General features: G+C 47.7%; 1 protein-coding gene across 7 annotated transcripts in view; it reads right to left on the bottom strand.

Annotated features, from left to right (window-relative positions):
* Positions 1 to 5326: 5326 nt before the first annotated feature.
* Pum1 (pumilio RNA-binding family member 1) overlaps positions 5327 to 24429 on the bottom strand; it is a 92949-nt gene continuing 73846 nt past the window's right edge. For 5 of the 7 annotated variants that reach the window (XM_013034339.1, XM_013034372.1, XM_013034364.1 and 2 more), the window contains 9 exons: positions 22115 to 22382; positions 20620 to 20749; positions 18361 to 18495; positions 16765 to 16902; positions 14998 to 15123; positions 13975 to 14096; positions 11313 to 11505; positions 6965 to 7238; positions 5327 to 5724 (listed from right to left, as the gene is read on the bottom strand). In XM_013034339.1, the coding sequence (XP_012889793.1) occupies positions 7107 to 7238; positions 11313 to 11505; positions 13975 to 14096; positions 14998 to 15123; positions 16765 to 16902; positions 18361 to 18495; positions 20620 to 20749; positions 22115 to 22382 (1244 nt within the window). In that variant the 3' untranslated portion in view covers positions 5327 to 5724; positions 6965 to 7106. The remainder of the gene's footprint in view (positions 5725 to 6964; positions 7239 to 11312; positions 11506 to 13974; positions 14097 to 14997; positions 15124 to 16764; positions 16903 to 18360; positions 18496 to 20619; positions 20750 to 22114; positions 22383 to 24429) is intronic. The other 2 variants (XM_013034357.1, XM_013034381.1) reach the window with 1 other exon arrangement.

The following is a 24429-nucleotide window of genomic DNA, read 5'->3' as shown; positions in this document are numbered from 1 at the left end:
TTCTGTGGAAATCATTGGTCAGGCTAGGAGCGCCCCCTGCTGTTGTCTGTGGCACTGTGCAGCCCCTCAGACAGCCCATCCTCCCTGGGCCTGGGGGGCGGGGGGCGTTCCCTGAAGGTCACATTGTAAGTTCACCCAGTCACCCTCCCTGGGCCTATCTACACACTCAAGTCACATGCTGGTACACCCAGGGTCTCTGCCCCCCAGGGGCAACTCCCAACTACCTAGATACCTGTTGGCACCTCTCCTGACACAACTCTGACCTCCCCGTTGTACCACAGAATCACCTTTCTCCGAGAAGCCCTCCCAACTCACTCAGGGTGAGCAGAACTGGCCTCTCCTGGCCTGTCACCCTGATCACACCCATCCTGCACTCCTTGCTTTCAGTGTGGGAGCACCTCAGTACCCACAGAGAACAGTAGCTAGAGCTCAGAGTTGGTCCTGGGCCCCACCCGGGTCTATACATCACATTCCCATGGCCCCATCCCCATTTTCCAGATGAGAAACAAGGCCCTTCTCCCCAAGTAAGAGCCAAACCAACCTAAGCCAGTCTGTGTCCCGACTCTCAACAGTTACACTGTATCTCCAGCATTAGAGGTGTGCTGGGAAGTGTTTGATGAATGACAGAGTCACACACCAGCCCAAGGACAATCTCAGACACTGCCTGGCACCCTTCCAGTTCCCACCAGCATGCCCGGTGGCCATCTCTCCACCCCAACCTCACCCTGGCAGGCCTGGGCCTCCTGGACCTAAGAAAGCCATGGAGGGGGCGGGCACAGAGGACCCAGCAAGGAAGGGCTGGGAGGCTGAGCCCAATGGGAGCTGCGTCTTCGCCCTTCCTCCCTGTTCTTCAGTAGGGGTAGAATTTGGGACTCAAGAGAAATTGAGTCCCTTGCCACTTGTCTGGTAGCCAGCAAATAAGTGAGCCCCAATTGCAATGAGGCAGTGTGGCGAAGCCCGGAAGCCTGGGGGGGAGGATTCATGATCCTAACACACTCAAGGCCTGCCAGGTCCTGGAATGGGAAACACATTCCTATCCCCTGTGGCCATCTCCACCCCACCCCCACCCCAGCCTCTCCCCCCACCTCCTCCCCCCACCTCATTTGCTTCTGAGAAAATTCGGGGGAGGGGGGTAACAGCAGCCCTGGATGGGGAGGGACAGGGAGCCCCCAAACCCAGGAGTAAAAGCAGGTTCTGGGGAGACACCAAGAGCCCTCTGAAGGCAGTTTGGGGGTGCAGAGGTGAGCTGGAGCCTGCGGGCTCTGGTGGAGCTTGTACAACCCCGTGCACAGGAGCTGTGGGCTGGTGGGAGGGCGGGGGGCACAGACCACCCAGGAAGCTGACCTGGAGGGAGGGTCTCAATCCCAGAGCTGGCCAAAGCAGGGGCCTGGAGGACACCCGTGGGGGGGGGGCACGGCCATTGGCATGGAGTTAGCCCCAGGCGCTAGGCATCTCCTGGGTCTGTTAGCTGAAGACAGACAGACAGAGGAGCCGGCAGCCCTCAGGGCCTAAGGGGGAGAGAGAGGAGCAAGCCGGGTTCTGAGCAATGCTGGGTGGGGCAGGCTCAGGTTCTGCTCAGGCTGGGGGGGGCCTAAGGGGGAGAGAGAGGAGCAAGCCGGGTTCTGAGCAATGCTGGGTGGGGCAGGCTCAGGTTCTGCTCAGGCTGGGGGGGGGGTGGTCTCCCTGAGGGGAGAGGGACCTCCAGCTAGGGCAGGGGGAGACAGGGGGTACCTTGGCACCTAATCTGCCCCTGATCCCAAGGGATCACACATGCACACCTGGTAACAAGGCCGGGGACTGCAGACTCAGCCTGATTCGTTTTACAGCGGTTTTTCTCCTCCAAATGGTCACCTGCCCCACAGCCAGACATGGGGTCAAGTTCAACAGAGTCAGAGGCCAGGGTGGGAAGAGAGGAAGGACTCTGGGAAGGAATCTAGGAAGGCTTCATGATGGTGGTGACGTGGCTGGGGTGGGCAGGCCTGGGGAGGCATCGCACAGAGGTGGGGCCACGCCCGGGCACCCAGCCTGTGAGTGAAGGTGGAGACTGTTCTGGAAGCTTGTCGGCCATGAGAGTGGGCAGAGCATGCCGAGCCTTGTCCTGCTGCCTCTAAGCCCCTTATCCCATCTGCCCATTTTACAGGTAAGGAAAGTGAAGCCCAGAGAGAGACAGGACGGACCGGAGACTAAAAAGCAGGTCTCACTTCTGCCCTGGCACAATTCTTTTTTTTTTTTTTCTCCCACAGACTGATGCTCTACACCTCTCGATCCACAGCTTCACTTCTGGCTTTTTGCTGGTTACTTAGAGACAAGAGTCTCACCAACTTTCCAGCCCAGGCTGACTTTGAACCTCTATCCTCAGATCTCAGCTCCTTTAGTTGCTAGGATTACAGGCAGGAAATTCTTGACAGTTTTTTTTTTTCCTTCTGATGGCCACAGATCGTCTACCTGCTGGTCACACACAGGACTCAAAATGCCCAGGACACTACCCACACATGGGCATAGTCGCCACCGAGGTGTGTACCCGGACTTGAGTTGGGGCTTGGAGGACTGTTAGGATTGGGAGAGGGAACTGGCATTTTCAAATCTCACCAGCTCTGCTCCGAGGTCCCGGGCTGGGCACAGTTGTGGCACTGAGTTCACATAGAAGGTTGGCAGGCAGATACTGAACATGTAACTGCACCCCAACTGCTCTGTGCTAGTGACTAATTCGATCCATCAGCCCCCTCTACTCACCCCAGGACACAATCAACATCAGAGGAGGCCTGTGGCCAAGTTCTGGGGTCTGGCACCTTCAGCCTAGCCTTGGGGGAGGTATTCATTCCTCAGCAAGCTGATCAGAGATGGCTTCAGGGGGCCCCGGGTGCCAGGCCAGCCCCTTAGTCACTGTTCTTTGTGGAGCTTCAGTCCCCTAAGGAAGTAGGAGGTAGGCTGGGTGGGTAGCTGGGGTATCTTCCTATTTTTTTTTGCCTGAGCCTCTTTGTACTCAAGGCTCGCTCTACCATTTGAGCCACAGCACCAGTTCTGGCTTTTTTGAGTGGTTTATTGGAGATGAGTTGCTTTGAACCGTGATGCTCAGCTTTCAGCCTCCTGAGTGGCTGGGATTTGCACCTGGCTTGAGGTGGTATCTTGATTGCTAAAGTCAGGGCGCTGCAGGTGTCTGGAGACTCAGCTTCTAAAGTGACCCGTGTGAGTTGCGCATTAATCTGGGGGTGGGGTGCGAGCAGCACTCAGTTCCTTCTAGTTGAAGGTTACTACAGTGCATCGTGACCCAGACTCATACTTCCCTCTTGGACAAGGCCCTGTTGTCGGCCAGGACTCCACAACAGCAGCACTACACACCAGAGAACTCGAGGGTTGGAGTGCAGGAGGAACAAAGCTTTTTCAGGGCAAAGCCAGACTTTGCTCTCTGTGCGAGTCAGGAGTCTCAGGTACCAGGAAAGCCAGCCCAACCTTGCACCTTCCAACTTGAAGGGCTAGGGCTACTGCCAAGTGTTTGCTTTACGGTGCAGCACCCTCATGTGGCCACAGCTAGTAACTACAGGAAGTCACAGGTTTCCTAATTTTTTTGCCAGTCCTGGGGCTCGAACTCAGGGCCTAAGCACTGTCCCCACATTTCTTTTGCTCAAGCTAGCATTCTACCACTTGACCCACAGTACCACTTCCAGCATTTTCTGTCTATATGGTACTGAGGAATCAGGCTTCATGCATGCTAGGCAAACACTCTACCACTAAGCCACATACCCAGCCCATAGGTTTCCTTCTTCAAGAACATGCTTCAAACTCTTCTCCATCAACCTCAGGAGAGGTGGTGCCTCCTAGGAGGTGTCATAGAAGGTGTCAAGAGCAAGACGCATCAATAGAACACTCTACCGGGAGTCAGGAGGCCTCAGATAAAACCTTCACTTGGTTACCAACTTACAGCAGGCAAGGGTCTAAAACCAAAGCCACAGGCTGGAGCAGATCTGATCAAAGATGCAGCAGAAGCCTGATCCTTGGCTTCCAGATGTTTGAGATGGGGATATCTGCCTGTTTTGCAGAGCTGCTGTGGGCAGTAGTGCCAGAGCACGTGGAACTACTTCCTGCGGGTGTTCTAATTGGAAGGGCGGGGGCTGCTGGAAGTGTTGAGACAAGGTCTTGTTTTGTAGCCTAGGTCAACCTGAAAGTAATCAAACTACACCTCCCAGAGTGCTGCGATTATGGGAAGGTCCCACCATGCCAGGCCCTAGTTCTTTTACTCACCTAGATCTAGGCGTAGATATTGGGTGAAGATAAAGAAGGGAAAAAAAGGAAGAGTGCATTTTTGCTTTGACACTGCAAACCGCTTGTTGAAAAAGCTTCTCCAAAACAGTTGATTTAAAAGAGGATTAAGCCAGGCGCCGCCGGTGGCTCACGCCTGTAATCCTAGCTACTCAGGAGGCTGAGATCTGAGGATCGAGGTTGAAAGCCAGTCCGGGCAGGAAAGTGCGTGAAACTCTTATCTTCGATAAACACTCAGAAAACTGGAAGTGGCGCTGTAGCTCAAGTGGTAGAGTGCTCACCTTGCGCTGAAAAGCTGAGGGACAGCGCCCAGGCCAGAGTTCAAGCCCCACGACCGACAAAAAAAAAAAAAAAAGGATTTAAAAAAAAAGGCCATCGGTTGTATCTAGCTGGATGCTAGTCAAAGTTACAGAACTTAATCTCAGTCTGCACAAAGGTACTAGTCTATCTCCCCTTTTATAGAGAAAACTAGGTCTGGTCTCAGAAACACCAGGTGAGGCATTGCATTAAACCAACCAGGCCTCAAAGAGGGTGAAGCTGGAAATAAGAAGGGTGACAACAGTCACATTTCTAACCAAGTTTTCTTCTCTGCCACCACTGAAGCATACACAAGATGAGACACTAAGAAGAAAAAAAGAAAAACCCCAGAGTCCCAAGTGTGAGCAGGCCAGGGGAAAACAAGACCACCAGCCCGTTAGTGCCTGGCATAACAGTGGCTAACTTCTCCACTTTGCCAAAGCTCAAACACCTTACATGAGAAACGGGACACAGGCTTCTGAGACCCAACTACAGGCAAATGCCAGAACACAGATGACCCAGAGAGGATGGGGCAGGCTTTTAGAGGAAGATGACTGTTCAGAGACCCAACCCAAGGTAGAGCCTGAGCCTCGTGCAGACAGTCTTTATTTTGAAAGCCCTTGGGCAGGCCAAAACCAACATCGTGTCCCATGAAGCTAAAGAGCCATCGTCTTGACACTGCTGCCCTTTACTTATACTCTACCTGTCCATCCCCTCACCCAGTAAGCAGAAAGAGGCACAGGGAAAGGGGAGATTAAAATAAAGCGCAAACTCAGATTCCAAAGTTCTGTATTTTTCAAAATAAAGATCACACGTTGTTTAGAGACAATCTACACAAGAGTTACAAAAAATAGGTGCCCAGGCATAAGCATACACAGGTTTGTTAATTATACACATATGGTTACAAGTGTGCTTGCAAAAAAGTTCATTGGAAATATACACAAGGCTCTGGAAATGTACACCGCGTAGTGTTACAATTCTATATTCAAACGAAGAAAATTGACAGTATGTTACATTCACTTACAAGTAGACAAAATGCAAAATACAGTTCATCTTCTGTACAAAAAGAAAGGGCAGTTGACACTTTACAGGTGGGCGGGTGGGTGGGTGGAGGGCTCTGATTGTAGGAAGGCTGGGTGGGCAGGGCTCAACTTTTGCACGTCCTTTTGACTGTCACAAAATAAGCAAAACATTACTTTTGTAGGGTAAAAAAGAAACAAACAAACAAAAACAAAAACCCACGATAGTGTGAACTGAGTCATCCTGAATAATATTTAGAAAGGATCTTGCTACCGCCTCACTAGCCGACAAATAAAACCAAGCTAGGTTTATCTTCTTAAACATTAACTAGGCTGTATAAAGAACATTTATTCCTTCAAAAGAAAAAAATTTACTTCTGGTTGAAATTACAATTTACAATATACAACACTATATGCTACGACCATAAAAGGTGAGAATATACACTGAATGCACAGGGCTGGCTAATTCTCTGTTCTTACCAAAAAACGGGCTTATGTTGATTCAAACTTCTCCACATTTACATTACAGGTATACAAATGTACAATTGTACAATCAAAAGTATGTTCGACTACTAGGGTACATTATAGATACAGATTAGACATCAAAACAAGAAAATACTACAAATTTGTATATATGCAAAGTCTACACCAAGTATACACTATGTATTTATAGAAGCAAGACCAAAAGCAGAGTTGGATTTTTTTTCTCATGCTAAAAGAATCAGATTTTGCCTTTCCATGTTAACAGAAAAAAATCCAGTAGGCAGTAAACAATGCGCCCGGCCCGGGCCGGCCCCGGCCTCGGCCTCGGCCTCGGCGTCCCCGGGCCGGCTCCTCCCCAGTGGCCGGTTACGGCCATCGGCCCAGCGCAGTCTCCAGCAGAGCAGTTGCTGGCAATTTTCATCAACAATGTCATAAATGGAGGCTTTAGCAACTCTGAAACGTTTTCATTATATATACATATATATGTATGTATGTATATATATATATATATATATCGATTTTTTTTATAAAGTGTTAAATTGTTAAATGCCACTTTATGGCCATTTAACTAAAATTCAAACTTCCCAGATTTTTTTTTTGTTTGTTTTTGTTTTTTACTAAAATGAGGAGATGGGAAAGAGCTATTTGCAAAACTTGCCCATGAGGCAAATGAGTTAAAAACCTTTTTTTAAAACTTTTTTTTTTTTTTGTTAAACCAACCACCCTGAAAGTTTCTTCACATGGAATATAGATACAACATTGAACAAAATATGTGGCCTCCCATGTACATTGGTCACCTATGTACAAGTATCCTATACACCAGTAAAACAGCAGGGTAATTAGTCAATTAAAAAAAATAATTAGTACATGTTATGTGTAATAAAATTAAATTTACAAAGGCTTTCCACCTGCGGAGTTGATTCGTTTCTGGGAGGGCACAACCCTGCAGCAACCACTGGCCCGAGACGCCGGCCTCAGGACCCTTGCGGCTGCTGGTTGGATCTGCCGGGGATCAGCGAGGTCAGCGGGCTCGGGAATGGGCTGCACTGCTCAGATAATACCATTCGGGGGACCACAGATGGGCCCCAAGTCCACACCATTCTTCATGTAGTACTTCTCCAGCTTGGCCAAGATGTGCTTGCCGTAAGTGTACTTGCGTAGAGTGGCGATGTGGGGCCGGATCTGTGGAGCAAAGACACACAAGCTGTCACCAGCCCAGGAGAGATGGGCGGGCCAGAGGAAGCGTTCACCAGTCAGCCAAGCCCCTGAGCTCTCTCTAGGGAGGGAAGAGGAAAGGAGATGGGGGAGGGGGGAGTAAAGGAGAGGGGGAGACAAGCCGCTACCCTGACCCCTCAGCTAAGCCCCAGTTCTATAGCTCTAGTTCCCAGTGGGTCACAAAAAGCTACAAGTGACAGGAAAAACATGCTGTATTAGGAGCCACCCCTCCCTCTGCGGGTACTAGAGTTTGAACTCAGGGCCTTATGCTTGCTAGGCTGGCACTCTACTGCTTGAACCACACCTTTATCCTGGCTTTTGGTCATTAGTTTAGCTAGGGTCTCATTGTTATTGTTTGGTTTTTTTGGGGGGTGGACATGGGGCTTGAACTTAAGTCCAGGGAGCTGTCTCTGAACTTTTTTGCTCAAGGTTAGCACTCAAAGACAGCACTACTTCCAGTCTGTTGGTGGTTAATTGTAGATGAGAGTCTTACAGCAGGGTTTTTTTTTTTTTTGTCAGTCATGGGGCTTGAACTCTGGGCCTGGGTGCTGACCCTCAGCTCTTCAGCTCAAGGCGAGCGCTCTACCACTTGAGCTACAGCGCCACTTCTGGTTTTCTGGTGGTTTATTGGAGATAGGAGTCTCACAGTCGCTCCTGCCCGGGCTGGCTTTGAACCGCGATCCTCAGATCTCAGCCTCCTGAGTAGCTAGGATTACAGGCGTGAGCCACCAGCGCCCGGCTTTACAGCAGGTTTTGAACCTCGATCCTCAGATCTCAGCCTCCAGAGTGGTTAGCATTACAGATGTAAGTCACGTGCACTCAGAGGGTCTCAATTTTTTTGTGTGTGCAGGTACAGGGGCTCGAAGTCAGGAGCTGAGTACTGTCCCAGAGCTCTTTTGCTTAAAGCTAGCACTTTATCATTTGAGCCACAACTCCACTTCTGGTTTTCATGATTCATTGGAGATAAAGAGTTTCTCAGACTTTTCTTGCCTGGGGTGGTTTTGAACTCCTAAGTAGCTGAGTTTACAGGTGTGAGCCAGGGTACCAGGCTAAGGGTTTCTTCATTGGCTGGCCTTGAACGAACTGTGATTCTTCTTTAAACAGGACTGTCAGTATGAATCACAGTGAGGCCAACAACAACAACCAAAAAAACCCAAAACCCTGCAGAAAGCAGGCTGCAGAGTGGCGGCCCCTTAGTCAAGGGCAAATGGTTAGTAAGGGCGGCACAGGCGTGTGAACCCAGTCTGGCCTCTCTCACCATCGTCTAGCGACATGCTGTGTGGCATGTGTCCCTCTTGCTCTCGCTGGCCTGGGCTCTGGCTGCCCTCCACCAGCATTCCTCCCACTCCCTGGATACATTCCTGTGCCCCCACCCAGTGCCAGCCGCCCCTCCTGTGGGCTACATGCTCAGCCATTGGTCTTTCTACATGGACCACAGAGGATCATGGCTTATGAGCCTGTTCCCCGCCACAACGCCAAACTTCCTTTGGGAGAGCAAAGGCCGAGTACGCAGAAACCCTGCGGTGAGGAGTTGGGGCTAGCGACCCCTCTGTGTGTGGTGGCTCTCCTAGAAACCGAGCGCACCTCCACGCCTCACCTCCAGCCCGAGGCCGGCTGGCTGGCTGGCGAGTGGAGTCAGTTCTCCTGAACACACGCACGCACGCATATACACACTGCTGTCATCCTACGCTCTACTCTCCTAATGTTCTAAAGTGAAAAAACCAGGATTCTGAAAACTCCCCTTTCCCTTTCCACTCCTAACTCTTGTGCTCCATCCCAGGCCATCGCCAGCCGCGAGGCACTCTTCCATGGCTGCTTCTCTCCTCCGGCGAGCAGTCTCCTCCACCAAGTTACCAGGCCTGCTCCCCACACGGGTGTGAGGCCACCACAGTCCTGCCCTCTGCTCTCCTTCCCTTTCCAGGGGAGGTTCATGTGACCCCCCCCCCCGCCCTTGCAGTCTCCATACCCACATTCCTGCACACCCATCACTTCCTGCCCCCAGTGGTTGGGGGTGAGGATGACCAACAGAACCCTGCTCAGGGAGTGCTTGCTACAGAGCACACACTCTTGCTGAACAAATATCAGACCATTCTGCCCCGGCCTCAAAACTAACCCAAGGGGCTCAGGATCCCCCAGCCTGCAACTGCCATCACCAGCCCACTGGCTGCGGGGTGGGTGGCTCTGCACCAGAGGTGGCAGGGTCTTGTCTGGCTCAGAACTCGAGTCCATAACAAAGGTTCTCATCACCCAACTTTGTTCTCAGTGAGGGCAAGTGAGTCATCACTGCCAGACAGTGGCGACCCTCCACTGAGGAGCCCAAAGGCCGGGGACTCAGGTCAGAAGCCCTCCCTCACACGGCTTCAGTGGGCCATTCTTGCCCATGAGGAGCCCTGGGTCAGAGCCCTGCGGGGAACCTTCCAGGCAAAACCTCTAGGTGGTTCCTGTCAGCTCCCCGTTCACAGCTGCTAACTAACTGATCAGACTCCTGCCCGCCCTCACCTAACTCCTCTTAGCCTTGTGCTGCACAAAGCCTTCCCTTGGAGACATGGGACAGGGCCTGTGTGCAGCAGCAGTGTTTTCCACTGCTTGTCCCTCCAGACTGTGGGGCTGTGTTGTCTCTGAGCCTCCAGGGTCTGACAGCAGACGTGTGTGGTGAATGTGACAATAGACAGGCTGACTTGCTGGGAGCGTAGATTTATCTCTTAAAGCCCAATCAGAGAAATAGCTCATGAAACTGTCAACTGGCTGAATGTCAGTTGCTAACACCTATAACCCCAGTTCCTCAGGAGGCTGAGATCTAAGTATTCTGATTTGAAGCCAGCCTGAGCAGACAAATCCATGGGATTCTTACCCAGCAAAACTGTAGGTGTGGTTCAAGCAGCAGAGCAATAGTCTTGAGCAAAAAGACTAAGCAAGAGCGCAAGGCCCTGAGTCCAAACTCCAGTACTACCCCTCCCACACACACACTTAAAAAAATTGTAAGCTGAGGGTCCAAACTGGAACAGTGCAGTTTGAAGTCTGCAACTCCCATCTCCAAAACAAAAAAAAAAAAAAAAAAGCTCTTTCCTGCTCTTTGCCAGCTCTCTTCTCTTTCCTAGCTTGCTCTTTCCCACCTCTTTCCCAGATGCTCTCTTTTCTAGCTCTTTTCTCTTTCCCAGCTCTCTCTCTTTCCCAGCTCTTTCCCCACCGTGCGGAGGACCAAGATGGCCTGGTGCCAGCCAGAACAATGAATAAACCTACCCCTTACCTGAATACCACATGTGTGGTGCTGTTCTTACTCAGCTACCTCTTTTTTTGTTTTGTTTTTGTTTGTTTTTTTGGGTCCGGTCATGGGGCCTGAACTCTGGGCCTGGGCGCTGTCCCTCAGCTCTTCAGCTCAAGGCTAGCGCTCTACCACTTGAGCCACAGCACCACTTCTGGCTTTTTTCTTTTTTCTTATGTAGTGCTGAAGACTCAAACCCAGGGCCTCTGGCATGCAAGGCATGTGGCTCTACCACTGAGCCACCTTCCCAGCCCCTCAGCTACCTCTTTATAAATAATAAAATTAAAAATAAAAACAAACAAACAAACAAACAAACAAACAAAACAAAAAAACCTGAGCTAGAGGCGCAGTGGTGGAGTGAGTTTTAGCCAAACAAACAAATCAAACAAATGCAAAGTCCTGACTTCAAGCCCCAGTACAGCGGAGGGATGGGGAATGGAGGGTAAGTTCTGGGCACAAGACACACATAGGCAAATGTGATAGCATAACCGTGATGCATACACCTGTAATCCAGCACTTGGGAGGCCAACTTGGGCTACACAGTTGTCTCAAAACAGGAACAAAACATAAAACCAAGACTGACCCTGTGAGTTGCTGACGGGGTGGCAACACCTAAGTGAGGGGTTTGTGACCCAAAAGGACCCAGGATGGGAGGTAGTCCAGTGACTACCGGACTACTGTTCAAAAAGCAGGGCTATGTCTACCATCCTTTGTAGTCTAGAAGCAAACCCAGGCCTGGCCCACCTTCTCTGACTGAAATTCTGCCCAGCCCAGCCTACCTTATGCATGACAATCTTCCGCTGGCCAGGCTCTGCCACATCGATCATCTTCTGGACCACGTAGTTGGCATACTGGTCCTTCATCATGGTGTATAAGGCACTGTGGGGACCGTCGTTCATGGTGCACACCTCATCGATGAGCACAGCACGCTCCGTACGTGACGCATGCGTAACACACTTCTCCACGACATTGCTGGAATGACAAAGCGTGGGGACAAGGCTCAGCCTCTGCCCCGCCCTCAGGAGCACTCTAGCACTCAGTGAGGGACCCCTTCGTCCCTGGTGCCCACCGATAATTCCAGTCAGAGATCAGGTCTCCCTGGGGAGGCGACTGGCCACAGCAGCGAGTTAGCTATTACTATGCCTTTCTTCCTGTGAGCTCATGAAGCAGGAACAAGGCTCCCTGCGGCCATGCAGAGCCAATGCGGAGCATGAGTTCCTAGGCTGAGGGAGGGAGGGGCGGAGGGAATCCCCGGCTGAGACCCCAGTGCTTTTGTCAGACCACTGCATGCTGCGTCTGGAGAGGGTAAGCACAGGAAGGACCGTAATGTCTGTCAGCACTGCTAACCACTCCACAAACATCTCCTCTTCGGAAGGAAAAAGGAGTGTGAGTTCATTAAGGCACAGTTTTACTAGAATCCAAGTTCTAGGTAGCCACAGTAATGGCTACTTACTAAGAGTGATCACTCACTGCTGGTTGATTTGCATTTTGGCTTTGTTGTGTCAAGGAACACCTCACAGTCTCTGCATATGGGCCGTCGGCCGCAAGCCTACTGTCTGGCAGAGATGGGGTGAGAGGCACAGAGGCTCTGGGTCCTCAAGGAGAAAAGGAGCTTTAAGACAGGTGTCGGTGGCTCACGCTTATGATCCTAGTTACTCAGGAGGCCGAGATCTGAGAATTGAGATTTACAGCTAGCATGGGCAGAAAAGACCACAAGACTCTTATCTCCAGTTAACCATCAGAAAACTAGAAGTGGCACTGTTGCTCAAAGTGGTAGAGCACTAGCCTTGAGCAAAAAGAGCTTAGTGGACAGTGCCCAAGTCCTGAGTTAAAGCCTCATAACTGATGGAAAGGAAAGGAAAGGAAAGGAAAGGAAAGGAAAGGAAAGGAAAGGAAAGGAAAGGAAAGGAAAGGAAAAAAGGAAAGGAGCATCAGGGGCTGGGAAGGTGGCTCAGTGGTAGAGCGCTTGCCTAGCATGCATGAGGCCCTGGGTTCGGGCTCGATTCCTCAGCACCACATAAGCAGAAAAAACAAAAGCCGGAAGTGGCGCTGTGGCTCAAGTGGTAGAGCGCTAGCATTGAACTGAAGAGCTGAGGGACAGCACCCAGGCCCAGAGTTCAAGCCCCAGGACCAGCAAAAAAAAAAAAAAAAAAAAAGGCGTTTCAGAGTATATGTCTAGCTAAAACAAGATGGCAAGATAGCTATTCAGCCATGTTTTCAAAATTTCTAATTATTATAAAGTAGCTCCCCTCCAGGGCAACATACTGTACCAGTGAATGGCTCTGTTACACATTCCTCCTTATATACTACATCACCACATCTGGGCGCATCTACTTTCTCTATTTTGCATGCTACTATCCGATAAGAGTTCACAAATTAAAAGTGAACATTAAGGGGCTGGGAAGGTAGCTCAGTGGTAGAGTGCTAGCCTTGCATTCATGAGGCCGTGGGTTCAATTCCTCAGCACCACATAAGCAGAAAAAGTTGGAAGTGGCGCTGTGGTTCACGTGGTAGAGCAGTAGCCTTGAGCTGAAGAGATGAGGGACAGCGCCCAGGCCCAGAGTTCAGGCCCCACGATCCCCCCACACCCCTTAAAAAACAAGTGAACATGAAGTTAGCTGCCTCTTGCTTATAGTACTAGCTACTCAGGCAGAGATGGAGAAGACTGAGGTCTGAGGCTAAGCCCAGGCTAAAAAGCTTACAAAAAAGCTTATAAGGGCCTCATCTCAACCAATAAAAAAAGGTGAGTGTCATCCCAGCTATGCAGGGAGCATAAATATATAGGAGGACTGTGGTCCAGATCCAGGCAAAACGCAGGACCCTATATGAAAAATAATAAAAGCAAAAGAGGCTAGAGAGATGTGATTTAAGTGGTAAAGCACCTGCTTAGCAGGCTCAAGGACCTGAGTTCAAACTCCAATACTGCTCTCCCCAAGGTGTGTATGTATATGCGTACAGCCCTACTACCTTGCAATCTATTCAAAAGACCAAGAATGAAAATATCCTGAAACCAGAAAATACTCTGCTGTAGGGCAACAGGACAAACAATGGACTTAGAACAACCACCCCAGTACCCCTGGAAAAGCCTCTGCCCTAGCGTGCCTGTGACAAGCTGGAAGTCACTAGCAGTGAGCCTGGGAAGAAACCAGGCCTACAGGAAGTGATGAATATCTCTTAATTCCAAACAATAATCAAGTTATTTCAACATGCAGTGGACTGACACGTATTACAAGATGCTAAGGAAATGAGACATCCACCTAAGGATTTCTGAGGACTCATACTTTGTAGAACTATTTTGACTTTTAAAGCTATGTATACTATGAAAATAATAACAAAAAACTAAGAAGGAAACAGAACAAACATTCAGTCCCTCTTTATATAGCCCAAATAGTACTTCATCTTCTCTTCTGGAAAACAGTCCACCTAACTCAAAGCACATACCTTGCAAATTTGTGCTGACTCAATACAAGCACATTGCCTCGGATCTCTGCTACAATTTTGCTTTTATCTTCAGGGCGACCATGCTCCAGTACGTGTTGGATTACATAATTTCCATACTGATCCTGTTTGAGGAGCAGAAATCAGGGTGAAAATGTATGTAAATACCAGGTGTGTTACCTATGTCCTTCTTTTTTTTTGCCAGTCCTGGGGCTTGAACTCAGGTTCTGGTCACTGTCCCCAAGCATTTTTTGCTTGGAGCTAGCACTCTACCAACCTGAGCTACAGTGTCACTTCCAACTTTTACTGTTTATGTGGTACTGAGGATCGAACTCAGGGCTTCATGCATGCTAGGCAAGCTCTCTACCACTGCAACACATCCCCAGCCCTGTCCTTATTTCTAATTAACACCTATATTTCTTGTAGCACCATGACAGCTTATTGGATACCAATGAGCATTCAAGACTTAGTTAAATGAATAGGTAATAACTATTTTCCCTATTTTTATGAAACAGGAACACACTGTTGTTAGATAATGGAATAGTTCTCTCTATGGATTTATGCCCACAAGTTCTTGATGAGTTCTTTGTAAATAACTATAACCAAAATCATTTTGGAGGGGAGGAGGAGAGAGTTCTATCTGTGGGGAAAACTGTGAAGATTTATGTTTAACAACATAGGCACATCTAATTATTTGATCAGTAGCACAAGCACAGAAAGGAGAAATCGACTAATGCACATAGTTCATTCAGCAATGAGGACACACGTGGGATTACAGTGTTCTTCAAGTGACTGTGTGTGTGTGGAGGCAGTGCTGAAGCCAACCTCCTGACTCCAGGACTGGGGCCCTATTCACTGCAAATATTCACGACACACAGACCAGGCTGCTAGGCAAACATGCCCAAAGATTCAGCGGGCATCTAAGACACAATACCATCTTCCAGAGCAGATACCTATGCTGACAGAACACACCAGCCGGGCCCACAGGGGCCCACGGGTGCTGCGGCTCTGTGGCAGCCCCACTACCTGCACAAGCTGCTCCGTGTGCTGGTGAAGCTCCTCTAGGATAGGAAGGGTCTGGTCAGGGAGACAGTGCTCCAGGATTCTCTGAATCACACGGCAGCCATAAGGATGTGTGGACAAAGCAAATACCTGCAGGAGACAAATACAAAGAAGAAAACCCAAATGACACCCACTATTTTCAATATTGTGATAACTTTTATAAATACTAACCCATTGATCTTCACAAATGAATTCAGTGGCATTTAAGTTCTCTTGGAATAAGAGGTATGTAACTACTGTGTGTTAATAGACCCATTTCATTATTTATATATAGGAATTTCCAAAAGCGAGGAAGTAGCAAATAATTAGTGACCACCATGAAAAACATACTTAGTAAAGGATAGAGAATGTCAATCAATGGATCTTCCCATCAATAGGGCTAAAGACAGAAAAAGGAACAGGGTAGAGTGACTCATGTCTATAATCCTAGCTACTCAGGAGGTGGAGATGCCGAAGACTGCAGTGAGGCCAACCTGAGCAAACAGTCCTGGGATCCTGTCTCAACCAAGAGCTGGTGTGGTGGGAGGCACCAGCCATCTCAGCAACATAGGAGCTATTCAGAAGAGGCTCCATTCAGAAAACAATGGAAGCTAAGGGCTGATGGCTCAGCTTAAGTGCCTGCCTGGCAAGCTGAAAGGCTTGAGTTCAAACTCAGTTCAAACCTCAGTAACAGTATGTTTAACCCCCACTTCCTTTATTGGGAGTTTTCTAATTATCCCTAGTTGAATCCTGTAATACTGGAATAAATACTTTTTCTGTTCTGCATAGCTAGAAGGCAATAAATCTCAAATTTGTAATCTAGAATGACAATGCCAGGTGTGGTGACACATTCTTTACTCCAACTGTTCTGGAGGTCCAGGTAGGAGAATTGCCAGTTTGCAACCACCTTGGGATACACAGTGAGACCCTGCTTCAAAAACCAACTTTACGGACCCTCTGTATGTCACCTTTACAATAATACAAAAACCTGCCAGCTGCCAGTGGCTCACACCTGTCTACAATCCTAACTACTCAGAAGGCTGAGGTCTAAGGGTCATAGTTCAAAGCCAGCCCAGTCATGAAAGCCCAAGAGGCTCTTATCAACAATTAACCACCAAAAAAGCTGTAAGTAGAATTGTGGCTCACGTGGTAGAGCGTTAGCTCAGGGACAGGGCTCAGGCTCCAAGTTCAAGCTCTAGGACTGGCATGTATGTGTGCACGTACATACCCAATCTCCTCCCATTTCCTGGTATAGTTTTTCACTTTTTAGTGTGTATTTTGAAGATCTTATCCTAATATCAGACAGTGGTGCTAAAAACACACTTTCCACATACAAATGAGGAGGAGGAATTAGGAGTTATTTCTGGCAGTTTCATACTTAATTCAATTCAAACCAACGTATATCAATTCTCTCCAAACGATTTTACACAAAGACTACCTTGTGATTTTAAATATGTCTTCACACATGAATTGCAAATTACTGAAAATGACCTGAATTTAAGAAGCAATAAAAACTTTTTAAAGTACCAGGCTAATAACTAACCAAGGAAAAATGATTCTTCACACGTGAGATTGCATCTGAACCTGATTCCCACACAAGCAGATGAATGCACGAGCGGAGGCTGGCACAGAGCAGGTCCCTGGCACTTGTCCATAAAGACCTGGAGCCTGGAAAGCACGTGGCACATATGGCGCTGCTCCCAAGGGGGATGCCCGCCACCATTTTCCTTACTTGGTTCCTATGTCACTTACCTGCCCCTTAAATGCATCAATGATAAACTGCAAGGACTGGGGCTGCACACATTCAATGCACTTCTGGACCACATGGTTGCCATTCTGATCTTTCACACACTTGAGGACATGGCCGTCTAGTTCCCGAACCATCTCGTTCTATTGGAGACAAGGAAAGGAAATAACGCCATAATCACAGACAGCAAACACTGTGATAGTCTACACTCTCCTAACGAAGCATCAAAGCACATGCACATCTGTGGCAATGCCACAGCATGGAAACACCTGAGAACTGAAGGTCTTCTGTGTGTTAACAAATAGTAAAACTTACTACACAGTAACTAATACCCAAAAAAGATGTCTACCTTGGAAACTATTTCATAGAGGTTTAAAAAACATCGGCGGGGGTAACAATGCTCAACAGGAAATATACTCATTACTCATATAACTGTAACCCCTCTGTACAGTATCTTTACAATAAAAAATATATATTAAAAACATAGGCATCAACCAGACATAGAGACATATCCTATGCTGCTTATGTTTACAGAGGGCACTCTCCTTCCAAAGGTTTATCTCTAGCAGTGAATCCCTGAAATGAATGAACAAATGCCTATTCTGCTGTACCCTAAACCCTGCCCCGGCCTCCAGGGCAGCTCCACGCCTGTCTGAGAAACTAACCCAAGGGGCTCAGGATCCCCCAGCCTGCAACTGCCATCGCCAGCCCACTGGCTGCCGGGTGGGTGGCTCTGCACCAGAGGTGGCAGGGTCTTGTCTGGCTCAGAACTCGAGTCCATAACAAAGGTTCTCATCACCCAACTTTGTTCTCAGTGAGGGCAAGTGAGTCATCACTGCCAGACAGTGGCGACCCTCCACTGAGGAGCCCAAAGGCCGGGGACTCAGGTCAGAAGCCCTCCCTCACACGGCTTCAGTGGGCCATTCTTGCCCATGAGGAGCCCTGGGTCAGAGCCCTGCGGGGAACCTTCCAGGCAAAACCTCTAGGCGGTTCTTGTCAGCTCCCCATTCACAGCTGCTAACTAACTGATCAGACTCCTGCCCGCCCTCACCTAACTCCTCTTAGCCTTGTGCTGCACAGAGCCTTCCCTTGGAGACATGGGACAGGGCCTGTGTGCAGCAGCAGTGTTTTCCACTGTTTGTCCCTCCAGACTGTGGGGCTGTGTTGTCTCTGAGCCTCCAGGGCCTGACAGCAGACGTGTGTGAGGCGGAAGCTGTTCAGTGAATGAGTGTTCAGTGACTGCAGGAACAAAATGGTAAAAATAACAGAAATGAAAGACAGAATAGATAGCTTCTGGTTTGCCGAAATTCTCAGTATAGGTCGAAGAAAATGACAAGCTAAAATTTTAATTGCTTTGATTATCAGGAAATACAAAGACTCACTTATAGAACCAAAAGGTAAGCTCTAGTCAATGAGAAGAGTGTGGAAATGACTGGTTTTAACCTAAGACACGACCCACTAAACATGTACAAAATCAATTGTGCAATCATGCTTGCCATGCACACACGTCACACTGTACAGACTGACGGGCCCACAGGCTTCACTGCACGTACCACGGAAAGACATCGAACACCAAGAGAAAAGTGAAAGGGGAAACTTACAATTACCTGCTGGTCTGAGGGGATAAATTCAAGAGCTTTCTGGATAACTCGGCAGCCATACATCTGCAGTGCCAGTGATAGGACATGGCCTCGAATCCGTTCTGCCAAAGCCAGCTTCTGTTCATGGCTGCCAAACTAGATATAATGTGTGGGTGAACACCATTACTTAGGTAGAAGGGAAGAAATCAGAGAGAGCAAAGTATTCATTATTCCGCATCAACAGTTGGCATACTCTCTTTTAGCCCTGTTACCTATGATTAACTAAGGAACCGTTGTTACTTTCCAGCCTCTGACTGAGGAACCCTTTTCAATCTTAAAAAAAAAAAAAAAAAAAAAACAGCCACCCAGATAGCCAACACTGCCAGATTTGCTAAACAAAGCCACTAGTTTATAATGGGTCTATACTCTATTAACCAGGAGAATACATGTAAACTAAAATGAGTAATGTGTGGGAAACCCTTTGAGCTCACAAAGCAGATTTTGCAACAAATTCATAGCCACTGGAGTATCTGAGTCCCATGGGTTGAAAAGCTCCTTTTTATTCTTTTGGGTTCAGGTTTAAGATTTGAACTTGGGACCTCAGTGCTGTCCCTCAGTTTTTTTTTTTTTTTGTTTTTGGGGTCTAGTCGTGGGGTCTGAACTCTGGGCCTGGGCACTCTCCCTCAGCTCTTCAGCTCAAGGCTAACGCGCTACCACGTGAGCCATAGCACCACTTCCGACTTTTTTTTTCTGTTTATGTGGGGCTGAGGAATCGAACCCAGGGCCTCATGCATGCAAGGCAAGCGTTCTACCACTGAGCCACCTTCTCAGCGCCCCCCCCCACCCCGTCCCTCAGTTTTTTATACTTAAGGTTCTATCAGGTGAGTTACAGCTCCACTTCTGGCTTTTTAGGGGTTAATTGGAGTTCCCTGCCCAGGAAGGCTTAGAATTATGATCCTCAGATCTCAGCTTCCTGAGTAGCTAGGATCACAGGTGTGAGATATTGGCACCTAGTTTGGCAAACTCTTTTCTTTTTTTTCTTTTTTTCTTTTTTTTTTTTGTCGGTCGTGGGGCTTGAACTCTGGGCCTAGGCGCTGTCCCTCAGCTCTTCAGCTCAAGGCGAGCGCTCTACCACTTGAGCTACAGCGCCACTTCCGGTTTTCTGGTGGTTTATTGGAGATAGGAGTCTCACGGTTTTTCCTGCCCGGGCTGGCTTTGAACCGCGATCCTCAGATCTCAGCCTCCTGAGTAGCTAGGATTACAGGCGTGAGCCACCAGCGCCCGGCTGGCAAACTCTTTTCTGTGGATGAAAGTTATCAAGTTCAAGGGAAGCACACATGGTCACTGTGTTATGAATTAGTGCTTTATATTCTCCAAGAATGATTTCTAAGAGATAACAGAATTTGGATGGCAAAGTTAGTAAAATCAGAGAAAGCCTATACAATGCTATAGAGAATGCTTTTTCATTCTTGGCTTTTTGTTTTCATTGGGGGCAGTGTTATTCTGAAATTAGAGAAGAATTTATGAATTATCAGCCTGTCCATTCCCAACTTTTCCATTAAGGGAAGGCACTCAGGTGGAGGATTGCTCTCTAGTTTGCTCCAAACCCCAGCTTTATACCACTGTCAACCCAAGCTGCTCCAGCAGAAGCTGTTTTCATTTCTGGCCAAAATGACAATACAGAGATGTCCTAAAGTCTAAAGGGTTACATTTGAGATTGGATTTTTAGACTATGGGTGAAGAATTTATTTTCATAAAAATGTTGAGAAGAGGGGCTGGGAAGGTGGCTCAGTGGTAGAGCGCTTGCCTTGCATGCCTGAGGCCCTGGGTTCGATTCTTCAGTACCACATAAGCAAAAAAGAAAAAAGCCAGAAGTGGCGCTGTGGCTCAAGTGGTAGAGCGCTAGCCTTGAGCTGAAGAGCTGAGGCCCAGAGTTCAGGCCCCATGACCGTACCCCCCCACCCCACCCCCCAAAATTATTTCCTCCAAAAGTGACATGGTTAGTGAAGTTATTCTGACAAGTGGAAATAGTGCTGGGCCCTAAACAAAGACAATTATCAAATCACATTTCCAGAATAGCCTGGCAATATCTGCTTGAATATCTATCCCATATCAAATACACTGATTACTGCTAATGAATTGGAGAAAAAAAGAAAAAACAAAAAAATCTAAAAGGCTCTTCAAGACTGTACTGGAATCACTAATCTTTAAAAATTCTATGAAAACAAATGCATGCTGAGGAAATTCTCTAGTCAAAGGATAGAGAGAAGAAGGCCTTACTTCAAAGAACTTCTGGATGACATAATTTCCAAATACATCCACCATAAGTTGGTAAGCAGCCTGGAGGATTTCGTTGAACACAAGCTGGCGCTCAGCTGCTGTGGCACGCTCTAGTTTCAGCTGAATGAATCTGAAGTACAAAGTAAAGGGGTAATGCAGCTAAGTCACCTTCTGCATTTGTGTCATAGTATGCATTCTTATTAGCTGTTGCAGTGACACGTGACTGTCATCCCACACGCTGGGAGGCTGAGATTGGCAGACCTGCAGTTCCAACAAATCCATGAGATCCCCTTTCTCATCAGAAGGAAAGTGGACATGTAGTGGCATGTGTCTGTGATCCCAGCTGTGACCGTAAGCCTGACCTGACCTCAAAAGTAACCAGTGAAAAGCTGTGCTAAAAGCATGACTCAAGTGGTATAACACCAGCTTAGCGAGCTTCAGTCTTGACCTTAGTTTAAACTCCCATAGTCACAAATGAAATATGCACTCACATGTACATATTTATCCTCTCCCTGAACTGAACTTTAAAAAGTACATTTACATTTCAGTAGATTTCATTACGGCGCATATGCACTTAATCAAACACTTGACTTTTGCCTGTATGGTCCTTACTATATTAACTCCTATCCCTAAAAAGTGGTATTCATTATCTTCTGAAATAGTAGCTAGAACTGCTTTGTTTAGTGCAGGTGACTATATTGAGAAAGCCTTGCAATTTCTGAATTTGGTCTGTAGAATTCCAGTAGGAAGAGTCCTTGTGCAGCAGCAAACTGATAGGACTTATTAGAAGTGACTTCACTGAAGTCTGAGAGAAAGAGACAAATGGGAGCCTGTGGGAAAGGGTGAGTGAGGCCGCCTGACTGTGCTTCACTGTAGACTAGGCTCGCCCTCTTCTAAGTCCCTAGAGCAGCCAAACAGGAAGGGGGAAGCCATCTTCTACGAAAGCTAGTCTCATTTCTACAGCATGGGAACAAAGACATACTTGTTTCACTTCTAAACACTTAGGATCCAATTTTTATATGTGGATGTCTCACTGAGGGGAAAAAAAAATCGATTTTGACTTTTGTTTGGTTGTTCTTAAAGAGTCAGTATCTGGGCTTGAACTCAGGGCCTCTCACTCAGCTTTTCTACTCATGGCTAGTGCTCTACCATTTGAGCCACACCTCCAGTTCCAAACACTGCAAAAATGTGTCCATGTCTTCCTGATGCTGTTTCTGTTCCTTAAACTGCAGTGTTTAGAAATTCTTGTGAACTAGAAACACAGTACAGAAAGGTAAAAGGTTTGCTTGAAGCATGTGACCCAGGCCAATAAAGGTTTTCCAAACATGTTTAACTGGGATCTTCTTACCCACAGCCCTCTAAAAAACTACAAAAACAAAAACCTGAGAGCAATATGAAAGGGACACTTGGTATGGTTTTAGTATGGTAGCTATCTAAAGCACGGGACTGAAGGCACTCATTTCAGTGATCTAAAGTGCCAAAGCCAAGTCCTCACCTGGAACCATGCTGGTCTTGGGAAAATTCCATTATATGTCCAGCAATCTCGCGCAGTTGTAAATTAGGGTACCGGTTATTTCGAAAATCTTCCAACAGTCTGCTCCTGCCAGAGGGCATGACATCAGACATTCCGTATCTCAAGCGAGAGGAAGAGAAAAGGGTGCTGCTGGGGCTGAAGAGGCTGGAGGCACTGCTCGCACTTCGGTACTTGGCTTCGGCACCAGGAGCAGCAGAGATGTATCTTCCACTGCCGTTTGTGAGTCCTCCTGTTGGTTACAGAACAAGAGAACTTAAGACCCTTCTTAAAGAACATCATTCAAGGGAAAATCCCCCACACCCCAGGAGCCAGCAATTTTGTGTTAAGATTCTACTGTGTTGCTGCTATGATTTCTACAGGCCAACTTACCCATCTAGGAAGAGGAATGCCTTGACTTCTGATGGTAGACTACTAGCAAGACTAGGCCAGCAGCAGTGCAGCTCTTAGTAAATAAAGCAAGGAAAATATGCCCACCGTGTGAACCCAGCAGCTGAGCACTAGCATGAAGGCCCCAGAGAAACACACAACATATAGAGGCTACAGTCCTTTCAACTATGTGGAGATGCCCAACATTCTTTTTTTTTTTTTTTTTTGGGTCCGGTCGTGGGGCCTGAACTCTGGGCCTTGGCGCTGTCCATCAGCTCTTCAGCTCAAGGCTAGCGCTCTACCACTTGAGCCACAGTGCCACTTCCGGCTTTTTTCTCTTTGCTTATGTGGTGCTGAGGAATCGAACCCAGGGCCTCAGGCATGCAAGGCAAGCGCTCTACCACTGAGCCACCTTCCCAGCCCATGCCCAACATTCTTAAGTAACGTTCATTCAATCAGTATATCCAGACCAGTATTTACATACAGGGATCTTTGGAAAAGCTCTCTGAAAGAATACTTTTGGTGCTAAGTAGAAGTTTAAAAATCACAGGACAAGCAGGTGCCAGTAGTACACGCCTATAACCCTGGCTACTCAGGAGGCTGATCAGGAGAGCGGATGAAACTCCAACCAACCAGCAAAAACCTAGAAGTGGAGCTGTGGTTCAAGTGATAGAGTATCAGCCTCAAGTAGAAAATGCTGAGAGAACCAGGGCCTGAGTTCAAGCCCTAGTACTGCACGTAACTGTATAAATATCACAAAGACACCCAAAGGCCAACAGCAAGCTCCTATAAAAGGAGGTACAACTGTGAAAACATTGGTTATTAAATTCTTCATCACAAATTGGTAGTTCTTAATTGCAGTAGCAACAACACGTTTCCACCACAAATATGGCTATTCTAGAGCTATGACCAAAAGCTTCTCAGCAAGTCCAGCAGGGCTGGGGTGAGCTCTGTGGTGTCTGCGAGAGGCCCTGGGTTCCAATCTCACCAGCATCCAGCACAGATGGCATTTTTATTGATTTTTTGAGGGGGGGTCATCACAGAGCTTGAACTCAGGGCCCCTGGGCTCCTTTACTCAGCATTAGCACTTTGAGCCACAGCTCCACTTCTGCCTTTCCAATGGTTAATGGAAGGTAAGAGTCTCATAGCCTTTTGCCAAGACTGGCTTTGAACTGTGATCCTCAGATCTTAGACTCTTGAGTAGCTAGGATTACAGGTGTGAGCCACCAGCACCTGGTTCACAATGGAACTTTGAAAAGGGAATTTTAAATTCCCACTTATATAGTTGGAAGTTTAATAAGTTCAGAGACAAAGTATTCATGTAAAGATGAAATACCCATAATTCTCATGGCCAGAATTTGAGAATTAGGCCCTTGACCTTAGTGCCAGAGCCCCTGCAGTTACTTTAACAGTCATTTTCAGGCATAGATATTTCAAATTTTCTTGTTCTCCACAACACTGCTAGGCTTGTCAAATTCCGTGTGTGTGTGTGTGTGTGTGTGTGTGTGTGTTGTGTGTGTGTGTTGTGTGTGTGTGTGTGTGTGTGTGTCTGCTGATAACAGGTGGAACTTAGGGTCTTGTTCTTGCTCAGTTTGTGCTCTACCATTCCTGATTTCTGCTGGCTAATTGGAAATGGGATTTAGTGGACTTTCGCCTAGACTGGCTCTGAACTTCATCCTTCAGATCTCAACCTCCAGAATACCTAGAATTACAGGAGTGAGTCATACGTGCCCAATTAAATTACATAATACCTCTATCTAAAAAGACTTATTTGGAAAGAAAACAGCAACCATGTCTGTCCTTCACTTCATTTCACAAACCACTACTCTTAGGACAAATGTGGAGAGGTATAGTAAGGCAGGGGCAGCAGGTGCTGAGAGGAGAACACAGTATGCCAAAGAAGGAATGGC

The sequence above is a fragment of the Dipodomys ordii genome, unplaced genomic scaffold (genome assembly GCF_000151885.1).
Source record: "Dipodomys ordii isolate 6190 unplaced genomic scaffold, Dord_2.0 Scaffold6, whole genome shotgun sequence".
NCBI lineage: Eukaryota > Metazoa > Chordata > Mammalia > Rodentia > Heteromyidae > Dipodomys > Dipodomys ordii.
This window is presented reverse-complemented; position numbering and strand designations above follow the sequence as displayed.